Genomic DNA, 27,896 nt, shown 5'->3' with positions numbered 1-27,896 from the left:
GATCTAAACTACGGCTACGTAGTTCAGCGTCGAAGCCTAACTTTCCTGAGTTCGAAGACAAGTAAGTCTTCCTTCCGAATGATCGACCAGCCGCAGTTACTTACTTCCCCGATCCGAAAGCTTGCAACTTTCTTCAAACGGATGCCCTTTTTGCCCAATTATGACTCGATTCGGTATAAACAACCCGCCTCTTCAGAATTCTGAAAGCCAATAGAAAAACAGCTCTGAGGCAAGACGAACGAACCCATCGTTTATTTTCCTCGCTTTCCATCCCACCCCTGCTGCAAGGAGGGCTTGGGTTCCCCCCCGCCGCCGCCGCCGCCCGCTCAAGTCCCTGCCTGGTGGAATGATTGACATAACCCTGCGGCCAATGGGTGCGCTTGCTTGGGGTGGACTCCGATCCCTTGCCAATGGCGTGCTCTGAGCCGTGGGTTTGGTTGAGCCGCTGGGCGAAGTTGCTGTGAGGCGCGCACCTCTGGCTGCAGGAAGGTAGTGGCTGTGGAATGCGAGCTGGTGCTGGGACCTTCGGAACGATCAGTGGCGCTGCCACCGCCTTCTGGCTGGAGGCTTTGAGAAGGGAGCCTTGGGCTTGGGTTGAGGCTCCCGGATCTGCAGTGTTGATCCCCGGGCAGCTGGAATGGATCTGCGGCTGCTGCAGCTGTAATAGGCAGAGCTAGTATTGGATGGCGTGTGTGACAGCAGCAGATCCAGCCTTACTAGGATTAAATGTGCATGGAGCTGGAGGAAGGTAAGAACGAGAAAAGGCGGCGGCAGCGAGACGTCTGAATGGCTGCTTGGTGATTTCCCCTTGTTTTCCCTGTCCTAATGATTCCCAGATTTGGGAGGTATGTCTTGTGCAGCTCTCAACACTCCCCTCCCCTCCTTCTCTGCCCCCAGATCAAAAGGCTTTGGTGCTCTGAACCAGTCCAGAGCCAGTGCTGAGCGTGAGGGGCAGCGAATGAGTAACAGACCATTGGAAGAAAAAGGGAAAAAAGGTGTCTGTGTTGGTGGAACAAGCCAGACAGGCGGAAACAATGAAGGCGAAGCCTCTTACTAGAGCAAGGGAATGCTCTGGCAACCAGGAGAAATCTTTGGAGGAAGAACTCTGCCCCTTTCCAGTGCATCTCTTTTCCACTTTCACTGGTGCCATCATTACCCCCTTCTCTGCGCCCATTGCCCACTATTTCTTCAGCCAGAAGGCATGAAAATAAAATAATAAAAATTGTCCTTCTTTCACCCTCCCAACTCTTATGTTCTTGGCTGGAAAGAAAGCATGGTGGAGTAAGAATTGTGCCCTACAAAATGAAAAGGGGAATTACTCTCCTTAAGCAGCTGAAACTCAGCAAACACCCTTACCTCTACCCTCATGTACACACAACCAATATAAACACTGCAAGAGCATCCTTGCCCTCTTATTTCTCCTTTATGTACAAATTCCCCTAGGAAGAAAGGCTGGGGAGGAGACAACTGTTACACCTTTTTGTCATCAGCATGGAGACAAAGAACTTCTCACATCTCCCTTTGGGTGTTCTGCTGGCAGTGCCTTAACCCAGCACTGCTTCCCAAAGATGCTGGAGAGTGGTCCTGACCTGCTCCTTTAAATATATATTCTTTTGTGTGTGTGTGAGGGGGGGGGAGGGAGGGAGGGAGAGTGAATATAATGCTGTTTTGGAAGATGAGAATGCTGATAAAAAAAACCCTGATTGGTTTATTTCCAGACTGACTCGTGGCTAACATTCTTGAAATTGCTTCTGCATTTTTTCCCCTTCTTTCAGGTTTTGGAAAGGGAAGAGATGTGTGATTGCAATGTGAGGGGCATAAAACATTGCTTATAGAATTGCAATTCTGTTTTCTTTTCTAGTTTCATGATCTGAAACTCATTGGAACCCATGAAGAGACATGACGACTTCATAAGGGACTTTTCTACAGTTTCTTTCTTGTTTCAAATCATGATGCCCCCAGCCAATAATGTGCCATTCACTTAAGACAGGATTTATCCTGAGAAAGGGATATCCAAACCATGAATCCTGAGCATCTTTGCGGCCTTTTACTTGTCTGTTATTTTTGTTAGACTTCTGGGCACATTGTTCAGCATAAACAGTTATACTGCCTTGCTCAGCTTGAGCCTTCTTATTCCTGTTGAGCCTTCAAGTGTGCTGATTCTTCTGCAGCATGGCTTCAGTATGGAAAAGACTGCAGCGTGTTGGGAAACATGCATCCAAGTTCCAGTTTGTGGCCTCTTATCAGGAACTGATGGTTGAATGCACCAAGAAATGGTAAGGAGTGTCTTCAGTTGAAATGAACTGCTGATGCCTAAGGATCACTGTAGCTTCTTCTGCTGTATCATTTCCTCTCCAGTTTGACAATAGGCAATTGGAGAATAATTACTCCTCTTTTGTTAGGTTTGCTGATAGAGAATCATCATATCAAGTACTCATTAGCTTTGTGCATTTTTCTTGCAATGCAGTAAGTTTTCTTTGTTTTAATATGTTATCACAACAGGCTATTGCCAGCCCCACAAACTAGATAGCTGGTATCTGCCAGAGGCTAAGAATGCAATTTATCACACTGTGTATTTCTGTCTTTGGTCAAAACATATTTCTTTTTCCATTCCAGTGGGGAAGAGAAAAAGTCAAGACCTGGCCTTGAGAATTCTCTTAAGTTATTTCCTTAGTCAGACAAGGATTCGAGCAATCTTCCCCTACTAAAATACAGTTTGGCTGGCTTGTCCTGAATAATCAGCTTCATGACCCCTAGTCTCAGATGCCTGGTTTCATTCTTGCCAAGTGGACTTTCAGTGTGTCTTCTGCTTTTCTTCATAGGAAAAAGAAGGCAGAAACCTATCATGCAACTGAATCAGATTTTTTTTTAAAAAAAACCAATCTCTTGGACAAACTTTATATCTGTGTACTCTACTCTCCTTGTCTTTAGTGAACAGATTTGTGACTCTTCTTCAGAATAGATCCTGTGTATAATGGACTGATTAGTTTTTAGTTCCTGGCTCTACAGTTTACTACATGGGCAAGATACTTAATTGTATTTTGGTGGTATTTTAAATTGTTCAATATAACTTCTGCATGAATTACATTAAGTTTATACCAACCTGACATTATTATTCCAGTGTTACAGATCATTATTAGATTTTATCCTGCTTTTTTTTAATGGGGTGATTTGAATCTAAAAATTAATGGTTTACCTGACCTTCCCCCAATATAATCTTGAGGGCTTCTAAGTTTGAATTATTTGTAGCCTGATCTGATTTGGGGAAAAGCTAGCTAACTATATAATCATAGACAAATGTATTTTCTCAGGATATGAGTACATATCTTACTGTGATACATGCTTAAGGTTTGAGGGGTAGACCATGAATTTCCTAAATAATGCAGTTTACAAAAACTACATCAAAGACCTCCATCTGAAACGGAATCTTCATTGAGCTTTTACACTTCAACAAGTTCCCAAAATTCCATGGGTGAAGTTTTAATTATTTTATAGGTATTAAGCCATGGAGGTATTAAGTCAAGCTAACTAAAAGAATGTCAGATAACTTGCTTTTTGCTATATTCTGTGTATATGTGTTCTTTTCCACAAAATTTCTCCCTTTTTTCTACTTGAATAAGTTACCATAGTATGAATTCTCAGAACTGTTCTCAAATATCCTGTTTGTTCCACTTTGTGAGAAAAGGAAGTTTCTTCTACTGTACAAAGCAAGGTGCTGACCTGTTCTATGCAGAAAATAGTTCTCTTATTAATTAAAATATTTGGCCTGGGGGTAAGGTTGCAGCTTTCTTTTTCTTAGAGTTCAGTACCAATCTTTATCTCAAAAGTTTTTCCCAAACAGTCTTACAACTAAGATCCAATTACAGAGTTCAGGACCTGAATTTCGCATTGTAATTTTTGGTATAGTAGTTTAAAATCCTTAACTGTTTCATAACATTTCTCTGATAAACCAATGTGGATATTATACTTTTTTTTGTTAGAAATGCATCTCACTGATTTGAACCACTTGATTACGCCTGTGGTACTATGGTTGCAGCAAATATTGTGTCTCAAGTTTATTATGAGGCTGACAGGCCCAATTAAATCAAGTTTAACATACATATACATTTCCTACAATGATAAATTCTTATTGTACCTGATGAAAATCCAGATTATAGCCTGTCTTATTGTGACAAACCTCATCCAAGAGCAGTTTGGCCATTGTGTGAGTGTCCTTTTTCAGCACATGCATTAAATATAAGGTTTTTCTGCAGCATTTAGTGGCTTTATAGAAAACCCTTTAGAAAATGTTCAGTCTGGTTCTACTTAGATATCTAAGTCCATTGATATAAATGGTTTTAGGTATGTTTAGCTCTGTAGGATTAGGTTGCTAACATAAACACTATCTTGAATCTCCTCAGCTCTCTTAAGAATTGGAAGTATTATAATTAAAAAGTTTCATATACATTAAAGTAATAATGGTAACCAATTTCCCTCCACAAAGAATGGTTCTCTGCTAAACTGTGAATGATCATATTTTGGTTACAAATAGCTACTTTCCTTATAGTGTTTTGGTGTTTATTTTATTTATGATGCACAGCTTAGACTTCGTAACTTAACTATTGCCTTAATTGGTATCATAAAGGAAACAAACCTGGCTTACCTCGCAAAAAATGTGAGAAATAAAATACTTTTAAGTGACAAAAAGAGTAACAATTAGGAAGTATGCCGTTGGACAATATTGTAAGCATACTTTTGATTACAAAAAAATCTGGCTAACATGTTCTTATTTTAATATGCTAATGTTCTAACATTCCAACAATACAGTGCCTTTTTGGAGGAATAATAGGCCTTTTATAAGTCAACATTACCAACAATAGTACTCTTGAGGGGGAAATGGATTCTGAGAAAAGCTTATTCAGAAGAGCTGATGCACATACATGAGTGGAAACAAATGGAGCATCGCTATCAGGAATGAAACTTGATATTAAATGTCCTGAAATTTGACATGCCTGTTTGAAAAAGGCTATTTTATTCCTGAGAGTGATGCTCCATTTTTTTGAATTGCCCTTTTGAATATTGTTACAAAAAATGAAGTGGGTTTTTTTTTTGGTAACAATGAAATGTCACAGCCTATATCAGGGATGTCAAACTTACTGTGTCACGTTGCCGTCACGTGACGTTTTGTGATGCTTTTCCCTTTCGTGGAGCTGGGGTGGGCGTGGCTTGCATGTGACGCATCTGGGCGTGGCCCGCCAGTTTAACATGCCTGGCCTATATGGTGTTAATAGGAACCTGCTCTTCTGTTTTACTTCTTTACTATTTTTCCTCTCGAAACAGATAAGCTCTGGGCAGAGCTTCACTTATCTATCATAAGGGAAGAATTTTCTCTCTTCCTTTTCTACTTCTATTTTAGAGTTTTCTAAAATGCTTTCTTTTGGTAACTATTAAAAACAGCTGAAATAGTCCCAGAGTGAAGGTTGATCTTTATTTGCTTTTTTATGGATATATTGTCAGTTGCATGTTGTTATACCACTGTGTTTTATGACTCTGCAATATAGTAGCTTTCCTTTGCAAAGGCATTGAGGCTTAACCTGCAGGAGTTAGTAAAACTTATGAATAGTTTCCTCAAAGTTCTCGAGAGTCACATTTGGTTTGAGGTGGATTATTTCCAACCCACTGGGCCACATGAAGTAGGCATACTATTCCAGCAAAGTGCTGGTGACATGTTTCCAGTGGATTTCTGAATCCTAGCCTTCCCCAAAGAGGAAACCTAAGATGAGATGACCTAAATAAATCTATCTTCTCCAGAAACTCAACCCCACATCCAGTAACTTTGCTACAGCAGCTTCACAGACTCAACTAAGTTGCTTTGTTGCAGAAAAGAAAAAAAATTAAGAAAGAAGTTATTAACAAGAGCTGCCAATAGCTAAACACAGACATCATAGATTGCCTCTCAGTACATATGTCAAACCCATGGTTTGAATCGTAAGCATTTTCATCAGACCTGACTGTTGGCCATGCTTTTTCTGGCCTTGAAAATAGACATTCCATTCATTTTTAAATTAACAGTTCTCCTGGGACATACAAACCCTTGGTTCTTGCCTTGCCTTCCCAATTCCCGCTTTTCCCAGTGTGTAGGGGAACAAAAATATCAACCACTTCCATCTGTGATTAAATTATGATTAAACTACATCTATAGTCTCCCAGTTACATCATCTACAATTGTAGCCTTACCATTTTTTTTAGTATTATTAGATTTGTTACTTTTTTTTCATCATTGTTCTTTGTCACTAGCATTTGTAGCATTAATATTGATTATACTCTTTGGTGAATTGCTATGATGCCGTTACAAATCTCTAAAGTACTCTTTCCAGCATTTTGTACTTTTTATCAAGCCTCTGTATTTAGCTCTCTTCGCTCATTTCCAAATTGTTTTATTTCCACCAAAATCACTAATTTGATGCTAACTATTTTTTTAAATGTTTTTTGGTTACCTCTTTTGCAGCTATATTTTCTCTCCATTCACATTGTACAAGATCCTTCTTAAATGAATCTATTTTTCCTATCCATAGCTTCTTCGATTTCATCATTCCATCAAGAATGACCAAGCGTAACTCCACATGCTTCTTTGGCATTTTGAAACATTATGTTTTTCAATCTGTTACAACTAGTTTCTACATCCTTCTTATCCCTTTTTTATTTATTTTGTAGGAATATTAATCTTGCTTCATTATGTCCATGCTATTTTCACTACAGTTTCTTTCACTTCTTTCTTTCTATGTCCATTTTTTTCTGTTGCAGTTTATCTTCTAGAACAGGGCTGTTAAACTCCCAGCCCGTGGGATGGATATGTCATGTGCTGGCCACGGCAATTCCCAATTTAGCAAAAGGGAAAAATATTCCTATACGTCATGCAATGCCACCATGAAGACATGCGTTTGACACTCTGTTCTAGAAGAAGAGGACAATTGCGAACTCCCACTATTTATGATGGCTTTCCCCCAACTGAAATTTCAATCCAGCTTCAAATGATATACATAAGTTGAAATGAACTCCTGATTTTTAAAATTTAATTGAGATCTGCAAACAGATGCTTTTGCATATTTCTTTGCATGATTGGTCCTCTCATTAGGCAAAGTAAAAACCTCAAGTTATAGGTGCCTGGGAAGAGATGGGGATAAATGAGTTGTTAAAAGAAACCATCTACTGGCATGTATACAAGTTTATATATATACTTGCGTACACCATTAAGTTTTTCTGCATCCCTTAAGATGTTGCCTTTTGGTCATGTTGAGGGTGTTCCATTATTGGCATTGGAATCCACTACCTTGGCATATGGCATAATGAGGAGCAGTGTTGCTTGCCTCAAGCTGTAATATAGAATATCAGAGGCTGATCATGAACCTGTGCTACAATTTAATCTAAACTGCTTGTATAGAACATTTAGATTACTGAATAAGCTGCATTTTACTGATGATGAGTCTTTTTTTTTTTTAGTTCGCTATTGTTTCAGAAATGTTTGTGGGCAGAATTCCCAACCCATATCCTCCTTTTTTTTCTCCTTTCCCCCAAACCTTCCCTTCCATTTCCTTTCCAGTTCCGATGATTCAGTAGTAAAAAATTTGATTTTTTGCCATGGTTGTTAAGGAATTCACTGCAGTTATTAAGTGAATCATGTGGTTAAGTGAATCATAGAATTACTAAGTGAATCATAGTAACGATGAAATTACCAAAAATGAAGTAATTTTTTTTAAAAAATAATTTTGGGTGGAAGGGATTAACCTGCCAAATAAGTGAATTAGATCTTTGTATTTCTATGAATTTGAAAACAAAAAAATCAAAACCAGGTGATACTTTAGATCAAAAGAAATGGAGGCGCTCTCGTTAACCCCCAAATGGCGGATCTTGCCACTGAAGTTGAGCAATGCCATTGAGAAATTTCCTGGGGATGAAAATATTGGGTTAGGAGTTGCATACAGCTTATTATACGTATCCACAGTGTGTGTTAATTCATAGGATCAGTAAACAGTGAGAATGAAGAAAGTAGGAGGTGACTAGGGAGTTGTGCTATGTAATTTTAAAGACATAAACCGGATAAGTGCTGGGGAAAGAAAATGTGCATGCAGAATTATTGGTTTACTTTGAGTTTTTTACCGATTGATACACTGCATGTATTAATTTCAGTGATTGGATCTGGTGTCTCTCTTGTTTGTTGCAGATGCTCTGAATTTTTTGCATCTGGGATTTCTTGCCTCTTAGATTTCAAGAACATAAAATTCAAGCTTTCAGAGACATTGGCTGTTATTTTGAGAAAACCTCTTCAGATTGTATGGTTGAGCACTTAATACATTCAGTCTCATCAGATGGTTCTGCCATATTTCACCCACTTGGAAGAAGACAATGCATCTAAGGCATTCCTAGAGACAAAGAAATTCCTTGCTAAGTGGGTGTTACTTCCCTAATTCCCCCATTTTTCAAATACATTGGCAAACATATCTGCCTCCATTGGAATGTATTTTCTGCTTTAACTTGGCATAAATTGTATCATTTCTCCTGTATAGTGAAAACTAGAGATGTTTCTTTCAGAATGTCATATTTCTATATAATGTATACTTGATTGAAGGTGCTGTTACCATCTGAAAGCTTTTTGGCTTCTATTTTCTTTTCTCTAATAAGTGGTGTAGTTTTCGCAGGCTCCATTAAAACAGTAAATGATATATTTTATTATATACTGAAATGCTATGTGTACTTAAGCTTGTTTCTTGACAGAATAGAAATATCAGTGAACCTCCTTTTAGCCAAACAACAGGTTCTCAAGGCTAACAGGGTTAACAGTAATATCTAGGGTAGTAATAAAGACTAAAATAAGCCAAGTTAAAATAGTCTTGTGCATTGTCGCAGTATCTCATGTTTTGCAATTCTAAACTTTAAATTGTACAGTTATAGTTCTAAGGATGGTTGCTAATAATATAATGAAAATATCTTGTAGTCTTTTCCCTACTTATCCAATCTTGTCCTGCCTTAAAATTAATTTAACACCACCAGAGACTTGGCTCCAATCATCTTTCTAGCACAGTGTCAAAATCATTTAAGCTTGATTGCTGTCACAGATATCCTGTTCTCACCATCAAATCCCTTCTTTTACAAGCTAAAGTTATTTTCCTCTTTGGCACAGTAATTCCTTCAATTTGATCTCATATTGAATTCCTTAAGTTATCTTGGTTGGTTAAAGATTGCAGGCCTTATGTATGGTTTGAGTTAAGTGAATTTACTCAGAGGCATTTTGCAACCGAGAGGTCAACTCCTTAATTTGGCTTACTGGTAAGACCCATCTTATGACAGGAATGCTATCATCCACATAAATTGGGACTGGGAAATCTTGTAATTACAATCTTTGTGAAGGTTGCAGAAGATAATTAATCTAAAATGAAATAGATTGACTTGAGACTTGTGATCAAGGAACGTAAGGATATTCACAGAGAAATGTTTCTTCGTATACCATTACTCTAAAACTTTTTGTGTTCCATAAGTCTTAAGTCTGTGTTCCGTCTCCCAGACCGTATAAGATGAAATGCAACAGATTTTTCCATGATGAGGGAAGAAAAAAATAATTTAGAATCAACTGCAATTTTCACAGTTTGAGTAGCGGAGGCCTTCAAATCCTCTTGAGAGGCTTTTATGAAGGAAAGGAAAAGGAGGGACTGAAAGCCTACCAGAAACTAATTTTAAGATGTAAGCCTTTGTGGTATGCACTAGATAACTGTGTTCAGAAGATCAGTCTCTACCCCACCCACTGCCCAACAATATCACTAGTGAAGTTATATAGCTTCAGCTTTAGAAAGGGGAAAAGCTGTGACAAATAAAGGAGAAACATTGGAGGAAGTGCCTTTGCTCATGATACTTTAAAGAATTTGTCTGAAAACTCATTTATATGTAACTTGCTACATCATGGGTGCAATATAGGATACTTAAAAAGCTTTTTTTGCATCTGCCATTAGTGAATTGTATCACTTTTTATTAGTTCTTGGTTTTAATCTTTATTTTTCCACATTTGAAAACCTGCAATTAGCTTAGGCTTTTGTGCAATTGGAAAATAACTTGATTATGCAGCTTGTAGTAGGTTCCCATATTTGGTTTGCAGAGAGGGATGAATTGGGCGTAGAGGGAATTGGACCTCTAGCTGTTGTTTTGGAAAGCCAGTATTTCGTATCTTAAAGTATTTGTTATCTATATTGAGACCAGTTGTTGGGAAATGTAACTAATATTTCATAAATAATAGATTTTTACTTTTGATTTGCACTGAGATTTGCAAGTCTAGCTGAGCTGTACTGAAAAGCCGTTCCTCTTATTTTTCCCTATCAGACAAGAATGCCTCCCCTTCCTCATGCTTTTTTGAAGAGCCGTCATTACGGTTTTGCTTGCCATTTTCATCTAGCTTTGTTTGATGCCTGTAACTCATCTCTCAAAGAAGCCGATGAAAGGTTGGGTGGAGGAATGAGTGAAAAGGAAACACCACTGAGAAGTGTAGTAGGTGCAGTAAGTGATTCTTTCGATGCTTTCTGGCAGTATTTGTGCTTTCAATAAAGTAACGCTTAGTCGTAATGCATTTCTTTGTTTGTAGTCATTTTCCTGTCACCACTTCTCCCACAAGATCCAGCACAACCTCGGCATACAGTTATGCACCATTAGATCAGGAGGACGTAATGGGAGTTAAGCACACATAAACTTCAGACTTTATCACAGCCAAGGGCTCCATAGAACATATTTTATTGTTCTGTGGTACATTGGCTAAGAGCAGATTTAGCAGTTGAACTAATATGATTGATTAACATAATGGCAATAATAAGTCAGCACCTCTATTAGGCATTAAACACAAGCAACACAATTCTGAAACAATCCTCTCTGAATATAGGGTATATTTAATATAATGTTTACTCTACTTTAAAAAAAAAACTGTTCTAGGAACCAGAAATTCTGCCCATTCATTCATTCCCTTATATCAGTTAACTCAGCTCTTAGGCCCATTTAAAGGCCTTTATATATTTTGCAGTGATTGTTTAGCTGACAAACCACAATCATTTGACATTGAAAATTTTGTTTGTCCTTGATCATGCAAGGACAGTTAATTACTTATGAAGGAAACCTCAGTTTGTGGATTTTAAATACATACTTGAGGTTATTTAGTGGCTTTCTGAAAATAAATGGTTGTATTATAAGAATGGTGCCATATAAGTAGTTAGCAGTGATGGAGAGTGAGTTTTCTCCCTATCAGAACTGCATTTATAAGCCTTTATCATTCCCATATTTTATTTTGCTTTGCATCAGTTCTCAAACTCAAATACTGTATATTAAATGGTAGTTGTAGCACAATGTGTGGAGAGGACTGTGGTGTCTGTGTGTCCCTGTTTAAAATTGGGGAAATGCAGTTCTCTCCTGGAACTTAGTTTTTCAATGACTCAAATTAATGTTTGACTCTTGGTCTGGAATTAAAGCTACTTTTGATCTAGTTGTTAACTCTCTGTTCATCTTGAGCCCTATGGAAAAGTTCTTCAATGGCTTTATTCTGCTTGCTTGACAGAGTACTAAAGCAATTTGAGAAAGCAAACCAGGGCAAGGGAACGGCAAAGGCTTCTCTGTCTGCCTTGTGAATCTTATCAGGAAATCTGTTTAACTGGAAAAAGATCAAGATAGTGGAAGATTTTAATTTCTTGTTCATCTAGTTCTTGTTTAAGCACTGAAAGTGACCCGAGTCATTTGTTTTATGAGATGGGCAGTTATATAAATTTGACAAATAAATGAAATAAACCTGCCTCTTCCAAATATCTCTATTCAGAATGAGACTGAATACCATGAAAAGAAGAGAGGCATCCACATGCTGTGGAGGAGCACTAAGGTATGCAGAAGGACAAAAAATATTAGGAAGAAAAATATAAGGGAAACTTTCCAAAAGCCCAGTTATGACTGAGCATGCTTAGTGGCAATGGAATGCTGACTGTTGGCGGGTTGGAATGGAAAATTGGAACAAATGCAATGGAATATCTTGGAACAGAGCAGGCTGAGATGCTGGAAAAATTAACTCTCCGTTTCAGTTCCCACTGAGTTCCTTACAATGACACTCAGTGCTCCACTCTCACTCTCCTATGCTTACATTCATTTATCTATCTAGCTGCACACAGATGCATTCACACATATATACATGCCTGTTTTTCTTTGAACGGGCTTTGACCTGGAAAGTAGAATCAAACTTGGGGGGAATTGTTCCAGGTTCAAAATATCTGGGAAACACTGTTCTGCAGTTCACAGAGAGGGAGCAGACAAGACACAGGAAGTAAGAGATAACCAGGTTTAATAATAAAGATGGAAAGCTGATATGGTTCTCGTAAATTTACAAAAAGGTTGATTCCACAATGTTAATTTATAAAAAGAAATTTGCTAGGGAGGGTGTATTAGGTACTTCAGAGGATCAAAAGATTTGTATGTAATCCAATACATACAGAGGCAGGAGAAAATCCCATTGAATTCAGTGGGGCTTATTTCTAGTTAAGTGGGTATAGAAATTTGTAGTTCTAATAACTTGCTACTCTTGCTTCCTAATAGTTTGTATTGTAGTTTGGGCATTATTTCTGTTAACTGATGATTGTGGATGGCAAAAAAGAATATATTGGCCATTATTCAGTTGTACAATTATGCTTTTCTTGAAAAGAGTTACATAAAACAGATTTATTTCCGTTTTTAAAACTATGGTTACTGGGTTGGAGTGTATTAATAAAAATATGTTTGTATAGTTTTAAAACTATTAATGTAAACTACAGAATGTATTTGCTTACTAAAAGAAATTCCATTACTGAAAAGTTGCTTCTTTGCTTCTGTTATAAGCTTTCTTTATATAGAGATAATTATTCAAGCAAGGTTGAAGTTTTTTTCTCAACCAATGCCTGAGGTTTATTTTAAGTGCTGTGTTTTAATAAACCATAAAATACTTGATAATATTTGGTTTGTTGTTGTTATTGTTAGCTGAGAAGTCATGTCCGACCCATCGTGACCCCATGGACAACGTTCCTCTAGGCCTTCCTATCCTCTACCATCCCCTGGAGTCCATATAAGCTCATACTGATTGCTTCAGTGACTCCATCCAGCCACCTCATTCTCTGTTGTCCCCTTCTTCTTTTGCCCTCAATTATTCCCAGCACTAGGCTCTTCTCCAGTGAGTCCTTCCTTCTCATTAGGTGTTCTATAGTTCTAGGTTTAACTTTGATTATTTTGTAAATACAATTCTTGTGGATTTAACAGCAATTTCATATTCCAGAGCAAATAACTTCTATACTTTTCTACTAATTGTGATAGTTGTAAAAAGTACTTTAAAAAAAGGTACTGTAGGTTTTACTTACAGGTGGTTGAAAGGCTTTAGCATTAGATGTGGCTAAGTGAGTGACAAGTTCTACAAGAATCTGATAGACTCTTGTTCTTAATCATGATGATAACATTATACAAGTAATTGCAGGTAGAAAACCTATTGCTCTCCAGATGTTGACAAAGACAATTCTAGGTGCTCAGTCCATAGTGGCCAATACTAGGGAATAGTATATTTCAGCAAAATCTGGAGGACCACAAGTTGTCACATCAGATTGAGCCACCTTTTTTTTTTGCTAAAACAGGCCATTTCTGGACAAAAATATGGTTGCATTGCTGAGTGTGGATGGTAGCCTGGGAAAATCGACAGATAAAAGCTGTGTTCGTATTAGTTGGCTTTCCACAATGAATGTCCAACCAGGCTATTCACCTGGCGGACAGCTAGACTTTTTAAAGACAGTTTTGATTTGCATAGTAGTTCTAGTAATCTGTTCAGGTCACTACAAAGAGCTCCCATTATATGCTGTTTAGCTGCAGATCGCATACATATATATAGTACAGGGGTCGGCAACCTTAAACAGTCAGCGAGCCACACAGGTCCTAATCGGGAGCTCTCCATTCAATTCTGGAGCTGACCGGAAGTCCAGTTCCCCCACCATAGAGTTTCCTCCTGATGCGCTGTTTTTTCCCTTCCCCCCCTAACCAGAAGCTCCTCTCCTGGCACGACAGGGAGCCACAGCAGAGGGATGAAAGAGCCACATGCGACTCCAGAGCCACGAGTTGCCGACCCCTAATATAGTATATGCCAGTTTGGGCTAGCGCAGCAGTTGCCAACCGGTGGGCTGTGAAAAAATTTTGGTGAGCCGCAGAGAAATCTCACCCCCAGAGCAACCCCTGAAAGCAATTAATCCAGGCTGTGCAGAAACACAAGGCCCACATGGCCCACAGAAACGCTCCCCGCCCAGAGATGGTATTCAGCAGGTTCTGACCAGTTCTGGAGAACCGGTAGCAGAAATTTTGAGTAATTTGGAGAACCTGCAAATACCACCTCTGACTGGAGATTTTACAGTATCCTTCCCTTGCCATGCCCACCAAGCCACTCCCACAGAACTGATAGTCAAAAAAATTGAATCCCACCACTGTCCCCGCCACTCACTCCTTACTCAGCAAACTTGCCTGCTAAAATTGCTATTTTTCTTTTTTCCAACCATCATCTGTTCTGCTGTGCTGGGAGATTTAAATTAGCTAGGAAGCAGGAAATGGTTGGATTTATTGCTTTCTAGCTAGTCTTTAGATCTTCGGCTCTGCTTTTAAGCACAGCCAACCTCCCTTAGGACTGAAGGTTCTGTTATTCAGCGCAGACTCACGGCAAGCAAATTTGAGAGACTGAGCTAGCTGATGGCAGATAGATAGATCACTGAATGATTCTTTGAGCAACTAAATCTGCCTGCCTGCTTTGGGGTAAAAGTTGCTCTTTTTTAATAAAAAAAATCAATATTTACATACATGGTGTGTTCTGAGTTAATTTTGTGAGTTTGCTTGCTAGCAAATTTTATGTGACAGTCTGAGCTAGCAGATAGATAGATCTCTGAGTGAATCTGTGATTCTGTGAGCAACTCAATCTGCCTGCCTGCTTTGCCTGATTTTGTGTAAAAGTTGCTCTTTTTTTATAAAAAATTCAATATTTATATAAATATTTATAATATTTACATACAAGCCATGCCCAGCCAGTCACATGACCATCAAGCCACACCCACAAATTAGATCACGCCCACAGAACCGGTTAGTGGTCCCTGGGATTTAAAATTATGAGTTTGGTGGTCCCTGAGGTCCAAAAGGTTGGTGACCCCTGGTCTAGTGGTTAAGGCACTAGGCTAGAAAGCGAGAGACTGTGAGTTCAAGTCCTGCCTTAGCTATGAAAGCTTGCTGGATAACTTTGGGCCAGTTGCTCTCTCTCTCTCAGTTCAACTCACCTCATGGTAATTGTTGTGGGGAAAATAGGAGGAGGAAGGTATGTTGGATATGTTTGCCACTTTGAGTTATGCAAAAATAATAAAGGTGGGATAAAAATAAGCAAATAAATATATATACACAGAGAGGCAAATAGAAAATCCCACCTTCATCCTGTTGTATACTGGCCTCTATCTTAGCTCATTTTCTGTTCATTCTAATGCTGTATTTATTGTTTTAATATTTTATTTATTAGGTTTTTATCCTGCCTTTATTACTTTTTATAACCAACTCATTCCTTCCTCCTCTTTTTTTTTCTTACAACAGCCCTGTGAGGTGCTCGAGCTGATATTTTATCATGTGGTAAGCGGCCTGGAGTCGCTTGATAGCAAGATGGGTGACATATAATGGGAATGGCAGAACCCCCCAATTGCTAAAATGCCACTGGAATTTTATGTCGCTAATGAAGGAAGCATCATAAATTCCAGTCCAGCATTTGTAATGAGCACGATAGGAAGAGGGGGCACACTGGATATTCTCTACCCTTGCGTGGCTTGTTAGAAGGACTCCCATATTCTTGAATTAACCTCCTTCATCATTGGGGTTATTTGCAAACCTTATAAAATGAATAAGTCTAATCCTGGTAAGTGCCCTCCATCCCAATATTTTCAGGAGCTGCGTTTCAGGGGACTTTCTTTCTTGAGGTGAAAATGAACAGAGAAAGGCTGCCTTACTCCAGACAGAGGCAGCACCAGCCCTTTGGGGGCCTTGCTTTTGAAACAAGGACTGGGCATATCCAAAAGTGCAGATGGGTCAGGAGGTGTGGGCTTTTGGCATTCTGGTCCAATCCTTTGGACTTTTCCAAGGCAGCAAAGACATTCCTCTAAACCTGATAGCAGTGACCACCTTGTAGCCTGGGCAAAGCAAGCAAACAAATGTGCAAGGAGAAATGAATAACTGCAAATTCAGTTCCACAGTGACATAGTATTAACATCCTTTGCTTTATCTTGCCTTCTGGTTTATCTGGCCTACTTCCTAGTGGAAGTCTGGCTTCCACTAAAAATCCAGCCTCCGATTTCAGTTCTTCTGGGGAAATGGATTGTGTTTTATATCACTTTTCCTCCTCCTCTCAAACCACCAGGGTAGAATGACTTAAGAAGCTGGCTAACAGTCCCTCATCTTATGCTTTTGCCTATGGAGCACTGGGAACTTGATTGAGCCCTCCTGTTTTTCTGTTCCATCCCCTTTTCCTTTCCTGCCACTTGTCACTAATTGGAGTTGCAGCTGTTTGAGATGTGTCTTTTTTTTTCCTGAGGGTGAGATACTCTATCGCTTGCTTGCTTACTTTTATGATGGCTGAGTCGCAACATGAAAAAACAACAAATGCTTTGTTGTTTTGTAGCATTGTGAGAGGAGGTGTGGGGGCACATGCAAGCCTGAATCCTCACTGTAGTTTATTTATGTCAGGTTAAGCTGTAATTTAGCAGGATATCCATATGTGGCACTGCCACAAAGTGCCATTAAAATTGGATAGGAGGGGGAGTGGTTAGCACATGGCGTAGTTTTTCAGTGATGTGTTAAGATAAGGTTACTCACAAGTAAAGCTCCCTGGGATACAGTACGATTGGTTAATGACTACATGGTTCATTACATTTTAGAGTTAAGGTACAGTGTGTTTTTTGTATGTAGGAATATAAACACTGTCCAGAACAAAATTTCCTGTGGAAGTGGAAATTTTTCTGTTTCCCTTAAGTTAGCATAATAATATGTCAACACTCAGTTCTTCTAGACAATCTAGCCAATCCAAAACAGAGTTTTTTATTCACAGGAAGGCGGGTCAAAAAAGACAAGATAGCAATAGCACTTAGACTTACATACCGTTTCGTCGTGCTTTACAGCCCTCTCTAAGCGGTTTACAGAGTCAGTATATTGCCCCCAACAATCTGGGTCCTCATTGCCCCCAATCTCGGAAGGATGGAAAGTAAGTCAACCTTGAGCTGGTGAGGATTGAACCCCTGGCAATAAGTAGAATTAGCCTGCAATAATGCTTTCTAAACACTATACCGCCACAGCTCACCAAGATGGTGGCTCCAACCATGTGATTGAACCCCCAGCCTTTTTTGGGTCCCTCACAATGCCTTGGAAGGGGGTGGGCCTTCAGTCACATGGTTGTAGCTACCATATTGACTTTTTTCACATCTTCCCTATAGATACCCTGCCAATAAGCCTTCAAAACCATATTAAAGAATGGGGATCTGGGTGATGGGTGAATCTATATCTCCTTTTTTTGGCATAATGAAAAGTGTGGTATTAGTGAATAATTTAATTTGTGGTACTCATGCTTGTCTCAGATCTGAAGCAAATTAAATAAAGAGATTAATGGTTTGTCTGTAGTGTGTTTCCAAGACCCATGAGTCTTGGAAACTTGAGGGAAGTAATGCAGGCTCATGCCTTAAGTTGTTCATGCTCATCCAATTAAGTGGAGGGTCACATAGTTACCCATCATCCACCAAGTAGCTGGCTTATCTCTATTAAGTTACTTATCTAAATGACTGTAAGAGATTCCTTCCATTCATTCTTGTAATTAAGATATTAAAAGAAATGCATTTGTTTCATACTCCTAATGCTGTTCCCTGCTTTTTATGTCTGCCACCTAGCATGATGCTATTATAGGAGGAGATTTGGGTTAAACTGTGGTAGCCAAAATAAGGTGGAGTCTTGTAAGCACTTTTACAGGCAAACAAATGTTATTAAAAGGCTTAGGCAAAGTCGAATCATCCAAAGCTGAAATGAGTTACGGCCTCATGAAAGCCTATGCCTTTTATTAACATATATTAATCTGAAAAGTTGCTACAGCAGTCCTTCTGCTTTCTGGCATGATGAAAAATTCTTGACAGCTTGACAGCTTTGAACATTTAGATTGGTCCTAATAAAGATTTTAAAAAGCTAGTTTGATGTAGTAGTTAAGGCATCATGCTGGAAACTGGGAGCCTATTCTAATTCTACAGTAGGCACAAAGCCAGCTGAGTGACCTTGAACTACTTACTGTCCAGGAAGGACACAGGGACAAAGTACTTCTGGAAAACCTTGCCAAGAAAAGTGCAGGGACTTACTTGTCCAGGCAGCCTCTGATTGAATGGAACAAAAAATAATAATAATTAATAATAATAATAATAATAATAATAATAATTGGAATTATCCAATTGTGGTTTACTATCTCTAGGATATCATTACTAGTGTAAGAGTGTGTGTGTGTGTGTGAGATAAGATCAAACAGTTGATTTGAATGAAAATGCAGTCAATAGTTACTTAGTATTCGTGGAAAATTATGATAAATAGATATGCCATATATAATTTTTCCTCCCTACCCCAAGTCCTGCGTAACAGAAGAATTTAACCAGGGTCTTTAGTGAACTGATTTTGGATCATTTAGCTAAGGGTTCTCAACAAATGATTACTTGGCATTTAGTGGTGCAAAATCTGAGAAGGAGTTCTTTATCTTAACATTTGAACTGGTTTTTCTAGAATTGCAAATCATTTTCTTAATTCACTTTTCCACCCTGCTGAGTTCAGAATCATGCTAAGCCACTTTTTAACCACCATTTGATTAAAACATAATTGACTGTGTTTGCACGGCTGTAAACTGAAGCTGAGTAAACCACATCATGGCACAGAGCACGATGGATAGAGCCTTCCCTGGTGTTTAAGCGGTAAGAGAATGCCAGGCTGGGTACAGGTGGGGCAATGACCATGAGCGCAGGAATTTTTTTTCAGCGTATTATGATAATGACAGTTGTGATCTTCTGACTCTGGGAGAGCAGGATAAACTTTATTGAACTGGTGTTGGTGTGGAGAATGGGCTGCTAACTTCTCTTGCAAGAAAAAAAAGTAATGTCTTGTCTACTGAGCAAGTTAAGCGAGCCTGTCAAATCCCACACTTCTTTTCCGTCCTATTTACAAAGTGGGGGCAGGAGAGAATGCAACATCTGCCTGCATTGGGCTGGATTTCCCACTGTTTTCTAAAGAACAGCTTCAGCAACGGTAAGTTCAACCAGACAGTGACATGTCCCTTCTCACTGGAAAGTTTTGTGGTGGGATTGGGATTGATCAGAACTTTACTGGAAGATGTGCCTCTCCGTTCTTCGTTCATTTTATATCCATTCAATTTTGTATAGGAGCAACATGCTTGAAAGTGTTTGCTGGATCACTCAGACATTGGGTTGTATTTTGTAGAAGTTGCATCCTGGATGTATGGGCACACAGTTTGAGTTGATCCAAAGTGTTTTTCCCTCTGGAGCATACACAGGCACGCATCTTATTAACACATTAGCTATTATTGGCAAATGCTCAAGTGTCTTACAATCAGTGATAGCATTATAGCGAATGGATAGGCCAGCTTGTGGAGAACTCAGTGCCGGAAGTTTGGATGCATAATTTTTGTGGCCAAAGTCCAATCACCAATGTGTGTACCTTCCGTTCCTTTTTTCATTTGAATTAATGGAGTATTCTTGGCATAGGAGCAATATCCTTGCTTCCTCGGGAAGCAGTGGGGCCAAGTGCTGTGCTGTTTCATAATGCTAATCTTTGTTAGATTCAAGTTATGTAAATGTCTATTTTTGTGGTCAAAACATCCGTTACTCATTTATACACTGTTGTGAATGAAGCCTGAATGGCAGACTGCACTCAAATGCACAATCCATATCATCGTTGCTGAGAGATAGCTCCTTGTAATATTGTTCCACCTCCTCCCTTTGCTGGATATCAAAGTTTTTTTTTCTTTTTCTTTTTGTTAAACAGAGGGAGGAGCTTCTAATTAATGTTGGTAATTTATACTAAGGTTTTGATTTCAAATGTCTGTGATGTGCTAAATCTTATTTCCTCTCTCTCCATGTATCTATCATTTCCTCTCTCTCTGTAGATATTACAAAGCTAAGTGTTCCATGTTACAGTTACTTATAATGTTATGACCATAATGCAGCCTACTCATGATTTTATGATATTTTTGTGGCAGTCATTCCTAAAGTCCAGCCAAATGACCACATGACTGAATTCAGATTGTAAGTAACCCCCCTCCCAGTAGATTCTTCAGAACTTTGAGCAGTCGCTAAGTGACTGGGCATAAGTCAATGACTATAAGTAGCCTGCAATCATATTTTAGGCTACATTCATGAAATATTGATTTTTTTTTTAAAGAATATTCTTGTCTGTGAAACCTGGAAAGCTCTCCCCTGGGCAGAGCGTTTCTTGTTTCAAGCAGATCACCATCACCTTTATGGTCTGTTCAAAATGCTGCATTTTCTTTTTGGATTTTCTTCTTTCTTTAAGCATTTTGCAATCGATTGTATTGCTATTATCTGGACAGTTCTGAAATTATTGGATTTCATATTAAACGCCTGCATTCTAATGCTTTCAGGCAACAAGGATACAATATTTTATTTTTTTAAAAAAAGTTTGATCTCATTTGTTTCCTGTGAGATTGATTTATTGTCCAAAATAGGAGAAGCGCTAACAGTACTATATCACCGTTTGCATGTTAAGCATTTAGTCTAAGGGTCTTCAAACTTGGCAAGTTTAAGACTTGTGGACTTCAACTCCCAGAATTCCTCAGCTAACATGACTGGAGGAGGAATTCTGGGAGTTGAAGTCCACAAGTCTTAAAGCTGTTAAGTTTGAAGACCCCTGATTTAGTCATCTAAAAAGCAGCAGAGAGTATGAAAATCCAGTTTCTTTTACAGATAGTCCTCAAGATACAACTGATCACTTAATGCCATTTGAGGTTACAACAGACCTCCCAAAAGCTACATATAACCCTCTTTCAAAGTTACGATGACTGCACTGCCCCTATGGTCATTTGCCCTTATGACTAACTGCAGGGAAACTGCCTCCCCGCACCCCATCCCATTCCACTGGGACCCCACAATGCTTGGGCCTGCTCTCCATGCCTTCTGGAAGGAGCCACTATTTCAGTGCTCCAACAATCCCTTGTGGAAATCACAACTGCTTTTAGAGCTTTCTGTTCTAATCAGCTAGCCTTCTGGAGACTGCAAGCCTCTCTTGGCTCTTGGGGGACTTTGGATAAACCAGCCGCTTGCAGGGAAAGGCAGCAGCTTCAGAATGGGTTTCCCAAAATGTTTCTCATGTTTAACTCCCTCCCTCTCCTTGGAAACCCATATTTCTTCAATAAACAAAACAAAGGGGCAGGCTTCCCCCTCCCCATCCATTAAATGCTGCAGTTAAATGCTCTGATCTGGGTCCCTTTTTAAAAATCTCATTTGCTAGATTTATTGCATGCCTGGAAAAGGGTGACAACATCTCTAAGTTTTTAAGAACTAGTAAGAAGAAGAAAGTCCTCCCGAGAATACCTTCTGGATGTTTTATATTGGACAAAATTCACATGCAGGCTCAGGTTATTCCAAGGTACAACATCATTCCTAATTTTAAATGCACAGTACTTTGTATCTCTTGACAACAAATTGGCCTCCATGGAGATGATTTCTAGTTGCCTCATGGCTGCTTCAGGCGTGAAGATGGCCATGCATGGACATTTTCTCAGTCCTTTGCCAAAAGCTTGGGACTCCATTCATCAGGCCTGTGGAAAGAGAAGCCACTCAACCCATAGGCAAGATGCTCTTTATCCCATGGCGACATAGTTATCAATATACATGTCTGCTTTCGTAATGAGACATACAGTGGTAGAATAAGGCTTTGCTGGGAAAAATGTGATGGGAAAATATCTGGATAACATTTAACTATTCCATTGACGAATGTAAAGGAGAGATTTGCACATTTTTGTCTTCGTATTTCTCTGAGCCTTCCTTATTAAGAAGGATGACAGTTATCATGCAAACACAACATAATGAGTGGGCTGGATATCATTCTACTCCATCTCATAGAAGAAATGTGGACATGTATTTTGGAGTAGCCAAATTTGTGTGGTGTCAGCTGTACCCTTGTTTGAGGGGTCCTTGGTGCTTTCTGAGCTTGGTTGTTTTCTTGCTGATGTTTCAATACTCAAACTAGATAATGATGTTACCTAGTTAGATGGGGCGTTGGTTCTTACCTGATACGCTTCTTTTCGTAGAGCTGTTGAGAGTGTCCAGGTTGGGAGGAGCTCCAGTCTCGGCTCTTCCAGGCTGAGCTTGAAATTGAGGAACGCCCCCTCAACGTCACGTGGTCCTCGGGCGCTCCCCAGGTTTTTGCACAGACGAGAAGGAAAGTCCTGTTCTCATCACACTCAGGAAAAAAATATATTAGATTGCTCGGTCGAACAGCCAGGTTTCCCACCAGACGGCCTACGGGTGGGGCTGGACACTCTCAACAGCTCTACGAAAAGAAGCGTATCAGGTAAGAACCAACGCCCTTTTCCATAGAGCTGTCTCGAGTGTCCAGGTTGGGACATACCAAAGCTTGGCTAGTCCTGCGGGTGGGGCCCCGTCTGGTATAGAATCTCTCCTGGAACCCTGATGACCCGCTGGAAGGCATGCCCAACAGGAGAAAACCCTGGATATTGGAATGTCTCAACAAGGGGCCTAAAGAGGAGGCGGAGCTATCCGGGAGGCAGTCCCGCCAAAGAGGCCAACAGGTGTGCGCTGGGAAGATCGACCCGTGCGGGGAATTCCCCTGGGAGAACTCTGGGACAGAGAGAAGGAGGAGGAGGCGCAGAGATCTGTGTGAGGCCCGGGAGCGCAAGAAGGGACCCGGCTAACATTGAATGGGGGGTAGATGTGTTGCCGACCAGTTGCCCAGGGCAGGGTGAGGAGGACAAGAGTGCTCCTGGGGTAGGAGCCTGTTGCAAGCAGGGGTTAAAGGTCGGAGTAGAGATAGGCCTTCTCGCACTCCTTCCTCTTTTTTTTTTTTTTTAAAGACAAGCGCCTGAGGGCGACTGCATTATCGAGAACGACGGAACGAGCCTCTCCCGGATCCCGGGAGGGCTTCCTGGAAGGATTACCTCCGGACCCATCCGGCTCCGCCGGTAGGGAGATCTATAGGGAGAGGATCGGTAGTATCTGGCAAAGGAGGAGGAATGAGAAGAACCCTGGCGAGGAGAGGGGGGGGAGCCTCTGAAGTCGGACCTCCTAGAGAGGGAAGGGAGGTACTTGCGCTTGTTCCGGGTCTCGGCCAGGAATGGGTCGAGAACCGGTCCAAATAACTTTCCCCCAGAGATGGGGGCTGTTGCTAGCTTAGTCTTGTTTTTAACGTCCGCTTGCCAGTGGCGGAGCCAGAGTAGACGGCGGGCGGTAACCTGGGACGAAATGGCCCTGGTGGAGAACTTTGCCGCCTGGAAGGTGGCGTCTGCCGAAAACTCGGCCGCGGCCAGGATCTTGGCAATGTCCTGGTGCGCCCTGAGATTGGCTGTGGGGACATGTTGCTTGAGCTGCTGGAGCCACTTGATGGAAGACCTGGTGAAAACGACGCGGCAGTGGAAGCCCTGACTGCCCAAGCGTCAGAGAGGTGAGCGGCACAGGGCCAGTTCAGCTCGCTTGTCCTCGGGCTGGAGAGCATCGAGTGAGTCGCTGGGAGTAGAGCGGGAAACCAGGCCTACCACGGGCTCGTCCACGGGGAGGGGATCGAGCAAGGTGGAGAACTGCGGTTCCAGGTTAAAAAACCGCTTGTCCTGGGCGTTGGGGGGGGGAGGGGGCCCCGAGGAGGCCAGCTGCCTAGAAACCATGTCTGAGAATATGGGCGGGACAGGGATCACCTCAGTTTCCGCCACGGGCTGAGAGAAGAGAGAGTCGGGAGGAACCCCTGCCGCCGCCGGGTTGGGTGGGGGAGGGGGGTTCAGGCCCGAGGTGGTCCTGGCTTTGAACAGGAGGGACCTAAATAGGTGCGGTTTAAAGAGCCCTAGAAACGCGGGCTGACCTGGAGGGAGGCCCTCGTCCTCCGACATGTCCCCTTCTAGGGACCTGTTCCCGAAAAGAGTTCACTGCCTATGAGGGACCTCATGTCAAGGTCCTGCTCGTCCCCAAAGAGGGAAGGGTCCCCGGGTTCTTGGGCCTCCATTCCCTCCAACTCCAAAGGTAAGGTTAAGTCCTCTTGGGGAGTTGCCTGACCATGCGAGGCCGCTGATCCTAGGGCCTCGGGGGCCGCGGGCCGAGGAGCCAGGCCGGCCAGCTGCTGCATCTGTTGCGCTACCCTTTGCCGGATGGCCAGCTCCATAGCCTGCATTAGGTTTTCGGGTATTTCCGCCATGGGGAGAGACTCCTCCAGGCGCAGTTCTACAGCAGTGGTGGGCAAGGTGACCTCAGGGGCCTGTCCAGGCTGTGGGGGAGAAGCAGAAGCAGGAGGGGAGGGGAGAGGAGGATGGGTGGAGGTTGATGGAACGGAAGGGTCCCGGGGCACAGAGCTTGACTCCTGAGAGCGTCTGTCAATTTCCCTTTCGAGGGCCCTGTGTCGCCTGAGGGCATCCCTTTGGGAAGCTTTGGATGGTTCCTGTGCCTGTTTGCGCAGGTGGTGGGATTTGGCCTTGGCCTTCAGAGAAGTGCCACGAGAGGGATTGTCGTCTGCCATCTGGAGAGGAGAGAAAAAAGGAAAAAAAAATTTTTTGGTTAATGCGAGGCGGTTAACGGGTCTGGGTACAGCCTAAGCAGAGGCTGGAACTCCCAGTGCTCGTGTTGCACCCCCTTTTTTGTCAAGGCCACAGAATTGTTCTGTAACGTGTTGGGAAGTAGGGCCTAGCCCGGGGGCCAATCAGCCAGAATAAACGCCAAGCTGTCCCTGCCGGGCGAACCGGGGAAGGGACATGGCAAGCAACTAACTCCTTAGTTGGGGGGATACTTAGGCAGGATTGCAAGGTATTTGAGCAGTCCCAGGATCTGCCCAGGAGTCAGGGAAACAATGCGGCCTACTGGTAGGCCTCTGAAAAAAAGAAAACCAATGACCCTGGGGCCGCAGGCAGAAGGGAATAGTGTAAGCTGAAACCAGGTCTGGATGCGGCCTACGGGAGGCCGGGAATCCCAACGCACGTTCCACGCCCCCCTTTTAGTCAAAAATTTTTTTTCTGTTTAAAATAGAGGTTTGGTACGAACCAGGGCCTAGCCCAGAGACCAATCAGCCAGAAAGGTGAACGCCAGGCAGCTACCCCTGCCGGACGGACCGGGAAGGGGTGGGGGGCAGAGCTGCTACTTCCCTGCTGGGGAAAAAGGCTGCAGGGCCAACAGACCCTATTTCTGCAGGAGGCCTTTGGTAGAATGAAAGACAGGCTGAGACGAGGGAATCCCAGGCTGCCTAATAGTCAGTTAAGGCTGCGGCCTGTAAAAGGCCTCTAGTAATGGCGGACGGCCATGCGGCCACTCCCAAGATGGAGGCCATTCCAGGGCACACCCAAGATGGCGGCCGTTCCAGGGCACACCCAAGATGGCGGCCGGTCCAGGACACACCCAAGATGGCGGCCGTTCCAGGGCACACCCAAGATGGCGGCCGTTCCAGGGCACACCCAAGATGGCGGCCGGTCCAGGACACACCCAAGATGGCGGCCGCCCAGGGCACACCCAAGATGGCGGACGCCACAGGGGGCCCGAGATGGAGGCCGCAAGTAACGGAGGCAGCCCCAGCGGCGGTAAACTCCCAGGGAAGATTAGAGCCTTTGGGAGAACCAGGAAGCGTACCCTGGGCTAGAAGGCGTCGCGGGGGAACGGCGGGTAAGGCGAGGAGAGGCAGGCAGAAACGAAGCGGCCTCGCGGAGCGATTAGGCGGCAAACGAAGCGGGGGAGCGCTCGAGCGCCTCGTTTTCTCCCCTTAAAGAAAAGGCTCGGATATTAAAAACACCCCTGGGGAGTTCAAACCTGAGTTCCTGCGCTGCCTGCCGGTGATCCACGTGAAAAGCGATGAGAGAAGAGGCCTAGAATGCTGAACGACCGGAGCAAGGGAAAAACAGCCTGTTAGCCACGAGGCTGAGCAAAAAACTGGGGAGCGCCCGAGGACCACGTGACGTTGAGGGGGCGTTCCTCAATTTCAAGCTCAGCCTGGAAGAGCCGAGACTGGAGCTCCTCCCAACCTGGACACTCGAGACAGCTCTATGGAAAAAATGAAACATCCACAACCCTCAGCTACAAATGCTATCCTTTATCAGCATCTTTGTTTCCTGTTTTATTTCCTTAAGGTTTGGTTTTTGTCACCAAAGAAGTGCTAATATTGACAGATTCTTGTGATATCCACAGGCTCTTCTTGACCCAAAACCATAGGGGTCTTCTGTTGTGTTCACAATTCTTTTCCATATTTGTTTTACAGTAATGCTAATCTGATACCTAGATATGGGGAAAACATCTATTTTATCTGGAACTAGCTATACTAAGTTTTCATATATTATTTTTTATGCTATTCTGTTCTCTGAAAGAAAGGGTATTAATGAACATGTATTTTTTTTTCTTCCTTGACTGGCTACTTCTAACTATCTTTCCTCCTCCCCCCCAGATTTAAAACAAAGAGCAGGATTTCTTAGATTTCAGCTGATGTCACCCACTAGATTATTTTTCAGAACAGCATGGACTGTTTGTTTTATGTTATACAGCATAGCAAGTCACATGTAGAAGGCAAGGTGAAAATAGAATGATATGAACAAGTGTGCAGGTTTTGATAATTCATATGCATGCTGTGGTTCTTGTATAAGCTGTCAGTGAAATAATTTTCTGAAGTGAGAATAAAATATATGCTTCATGCCACAGGTTTAAATTTAGAAACTACCTTTCTAATGCATTGTATCTTTTATGTTGGAGCCTTTCTTACTCTATGGTTTGAGAACATTTTTTGTATGGAATATGTATCTTAGTCAACATGGATTTTATATTTGCATTTAAAACTGATTTAAATTTGGTGTCCAATATTTCCATTTGATACATTGCTTCCTTTTGTTTTACAATCGAGGTAATAAAGAATTTGTTTGCTTTAATCTGGCCTGAAGCATCTGCCACTGTTGAATGTATTTGAATGCTGCTTGGCAAGAGCCAAGAAGTGAAATAAAAAGGTCTTTGTCCTAATTACAGTTCATTATTATCAGTCAATTGGTTTTAGCCCAGCAAATATGATGAGTTTAGGATGGACTGCAGTATTTCAGTCTATTAATTTGGAAGAGCTTGACTTCATCTTTTTAACTGAAACGAATTACAGTCAGGAGTTGTGTCTCACAAGATAAGCAGCCATATAAATCTTCTAAAGGAAGAAAGAAATGCAGTGATAGCAGTAGAATAGAAAGAGGTATAAAAATCAGTATAAAATTATAGCTATGAAACATGTCCTTAAAACACGAAACAAACTACTAAGAAAACCAGTGATTAAAAACCAAGTAAAGCAATAGCAGCATCACTTGGGCATTAAAAGCCTGAGAGAATAAACAGGTTTCACCTGGCTCCTTCACTATATTAAAAACAGGCTTCAATCCAACAGTTGGGGCAAAAGATCATATCTTCTTCCTGACTGCAAGAATATATGCAAAGAAGTCTGACTACACTGTATGAGGTGGTTAGTACTTTCAGATGCATTTATGGAATGGCAGATTTATTGCAGGCATGAACAGAGCTAAGTTTTGATTTGCTAAATTTTCTGCTACAGTTTGGAATTAAACTACTATTGCATCTAAAAAGAATAAATCTTTTGAGCTATATAATTTCAAATATGTCAAC

The 27,896-nt window shown here is 41.5% G+C and overlaps 1 protein-coding gene across 4 annotated transcripts in view; it reads left to right on the top strand.

Annotated features, from left to right (window-relative positions):
* Nucleotides 1–280: 280 nt before the first annotated feature.
* EHBP1 (EH domain binding protein 1) overlaps nucleotides 281–27,896 on the top strand; it is a 257,453-nt gene continuing 229,837 nt past the window's right edge. For 2 of the 4 annotated variants that reach the window (XM_026712825.2, XM_026712823.2), the window contains exons 1-2: nucleotides 281–748; nucleotides 1,862–2,276. In XM_026712825.2, the coding sequence (XP_026568610.1) occupies nucleotides 2,173–2,276 (104 nt within the window). In that variant the 5' untranslated portion in view covers nucleotides 281–748; nucleotides 1,862–2,172. The remainder of the gene's footprint in view (nucleotides 749–1,861; nucleotides 2,277–27,896) is intronic. The other 2 variants (XM_087919329.1, XM_026712826.2) reach the window with 1 other exon arrangement.

This window comes from Pseudonaja textilis, chromosome 1 (genome assembly GCF_049901715.1).
Source record: "Pseudonaja textilis isolate UNSWEBS1 chromosome 1, rPseTex1.2, whole genome shotgun sequence".
Lineage (NCBI taxonomy): Eukaryota > Metazoa > Chordata > Lepidosauria > Squamata > Elapidae > Pseudonaja > Pseudonaja textilis.
Note: the sequence above shows the minus strand (reverse complement) of the source record. Positions and strands in the feature narration are given on the sequence as shown.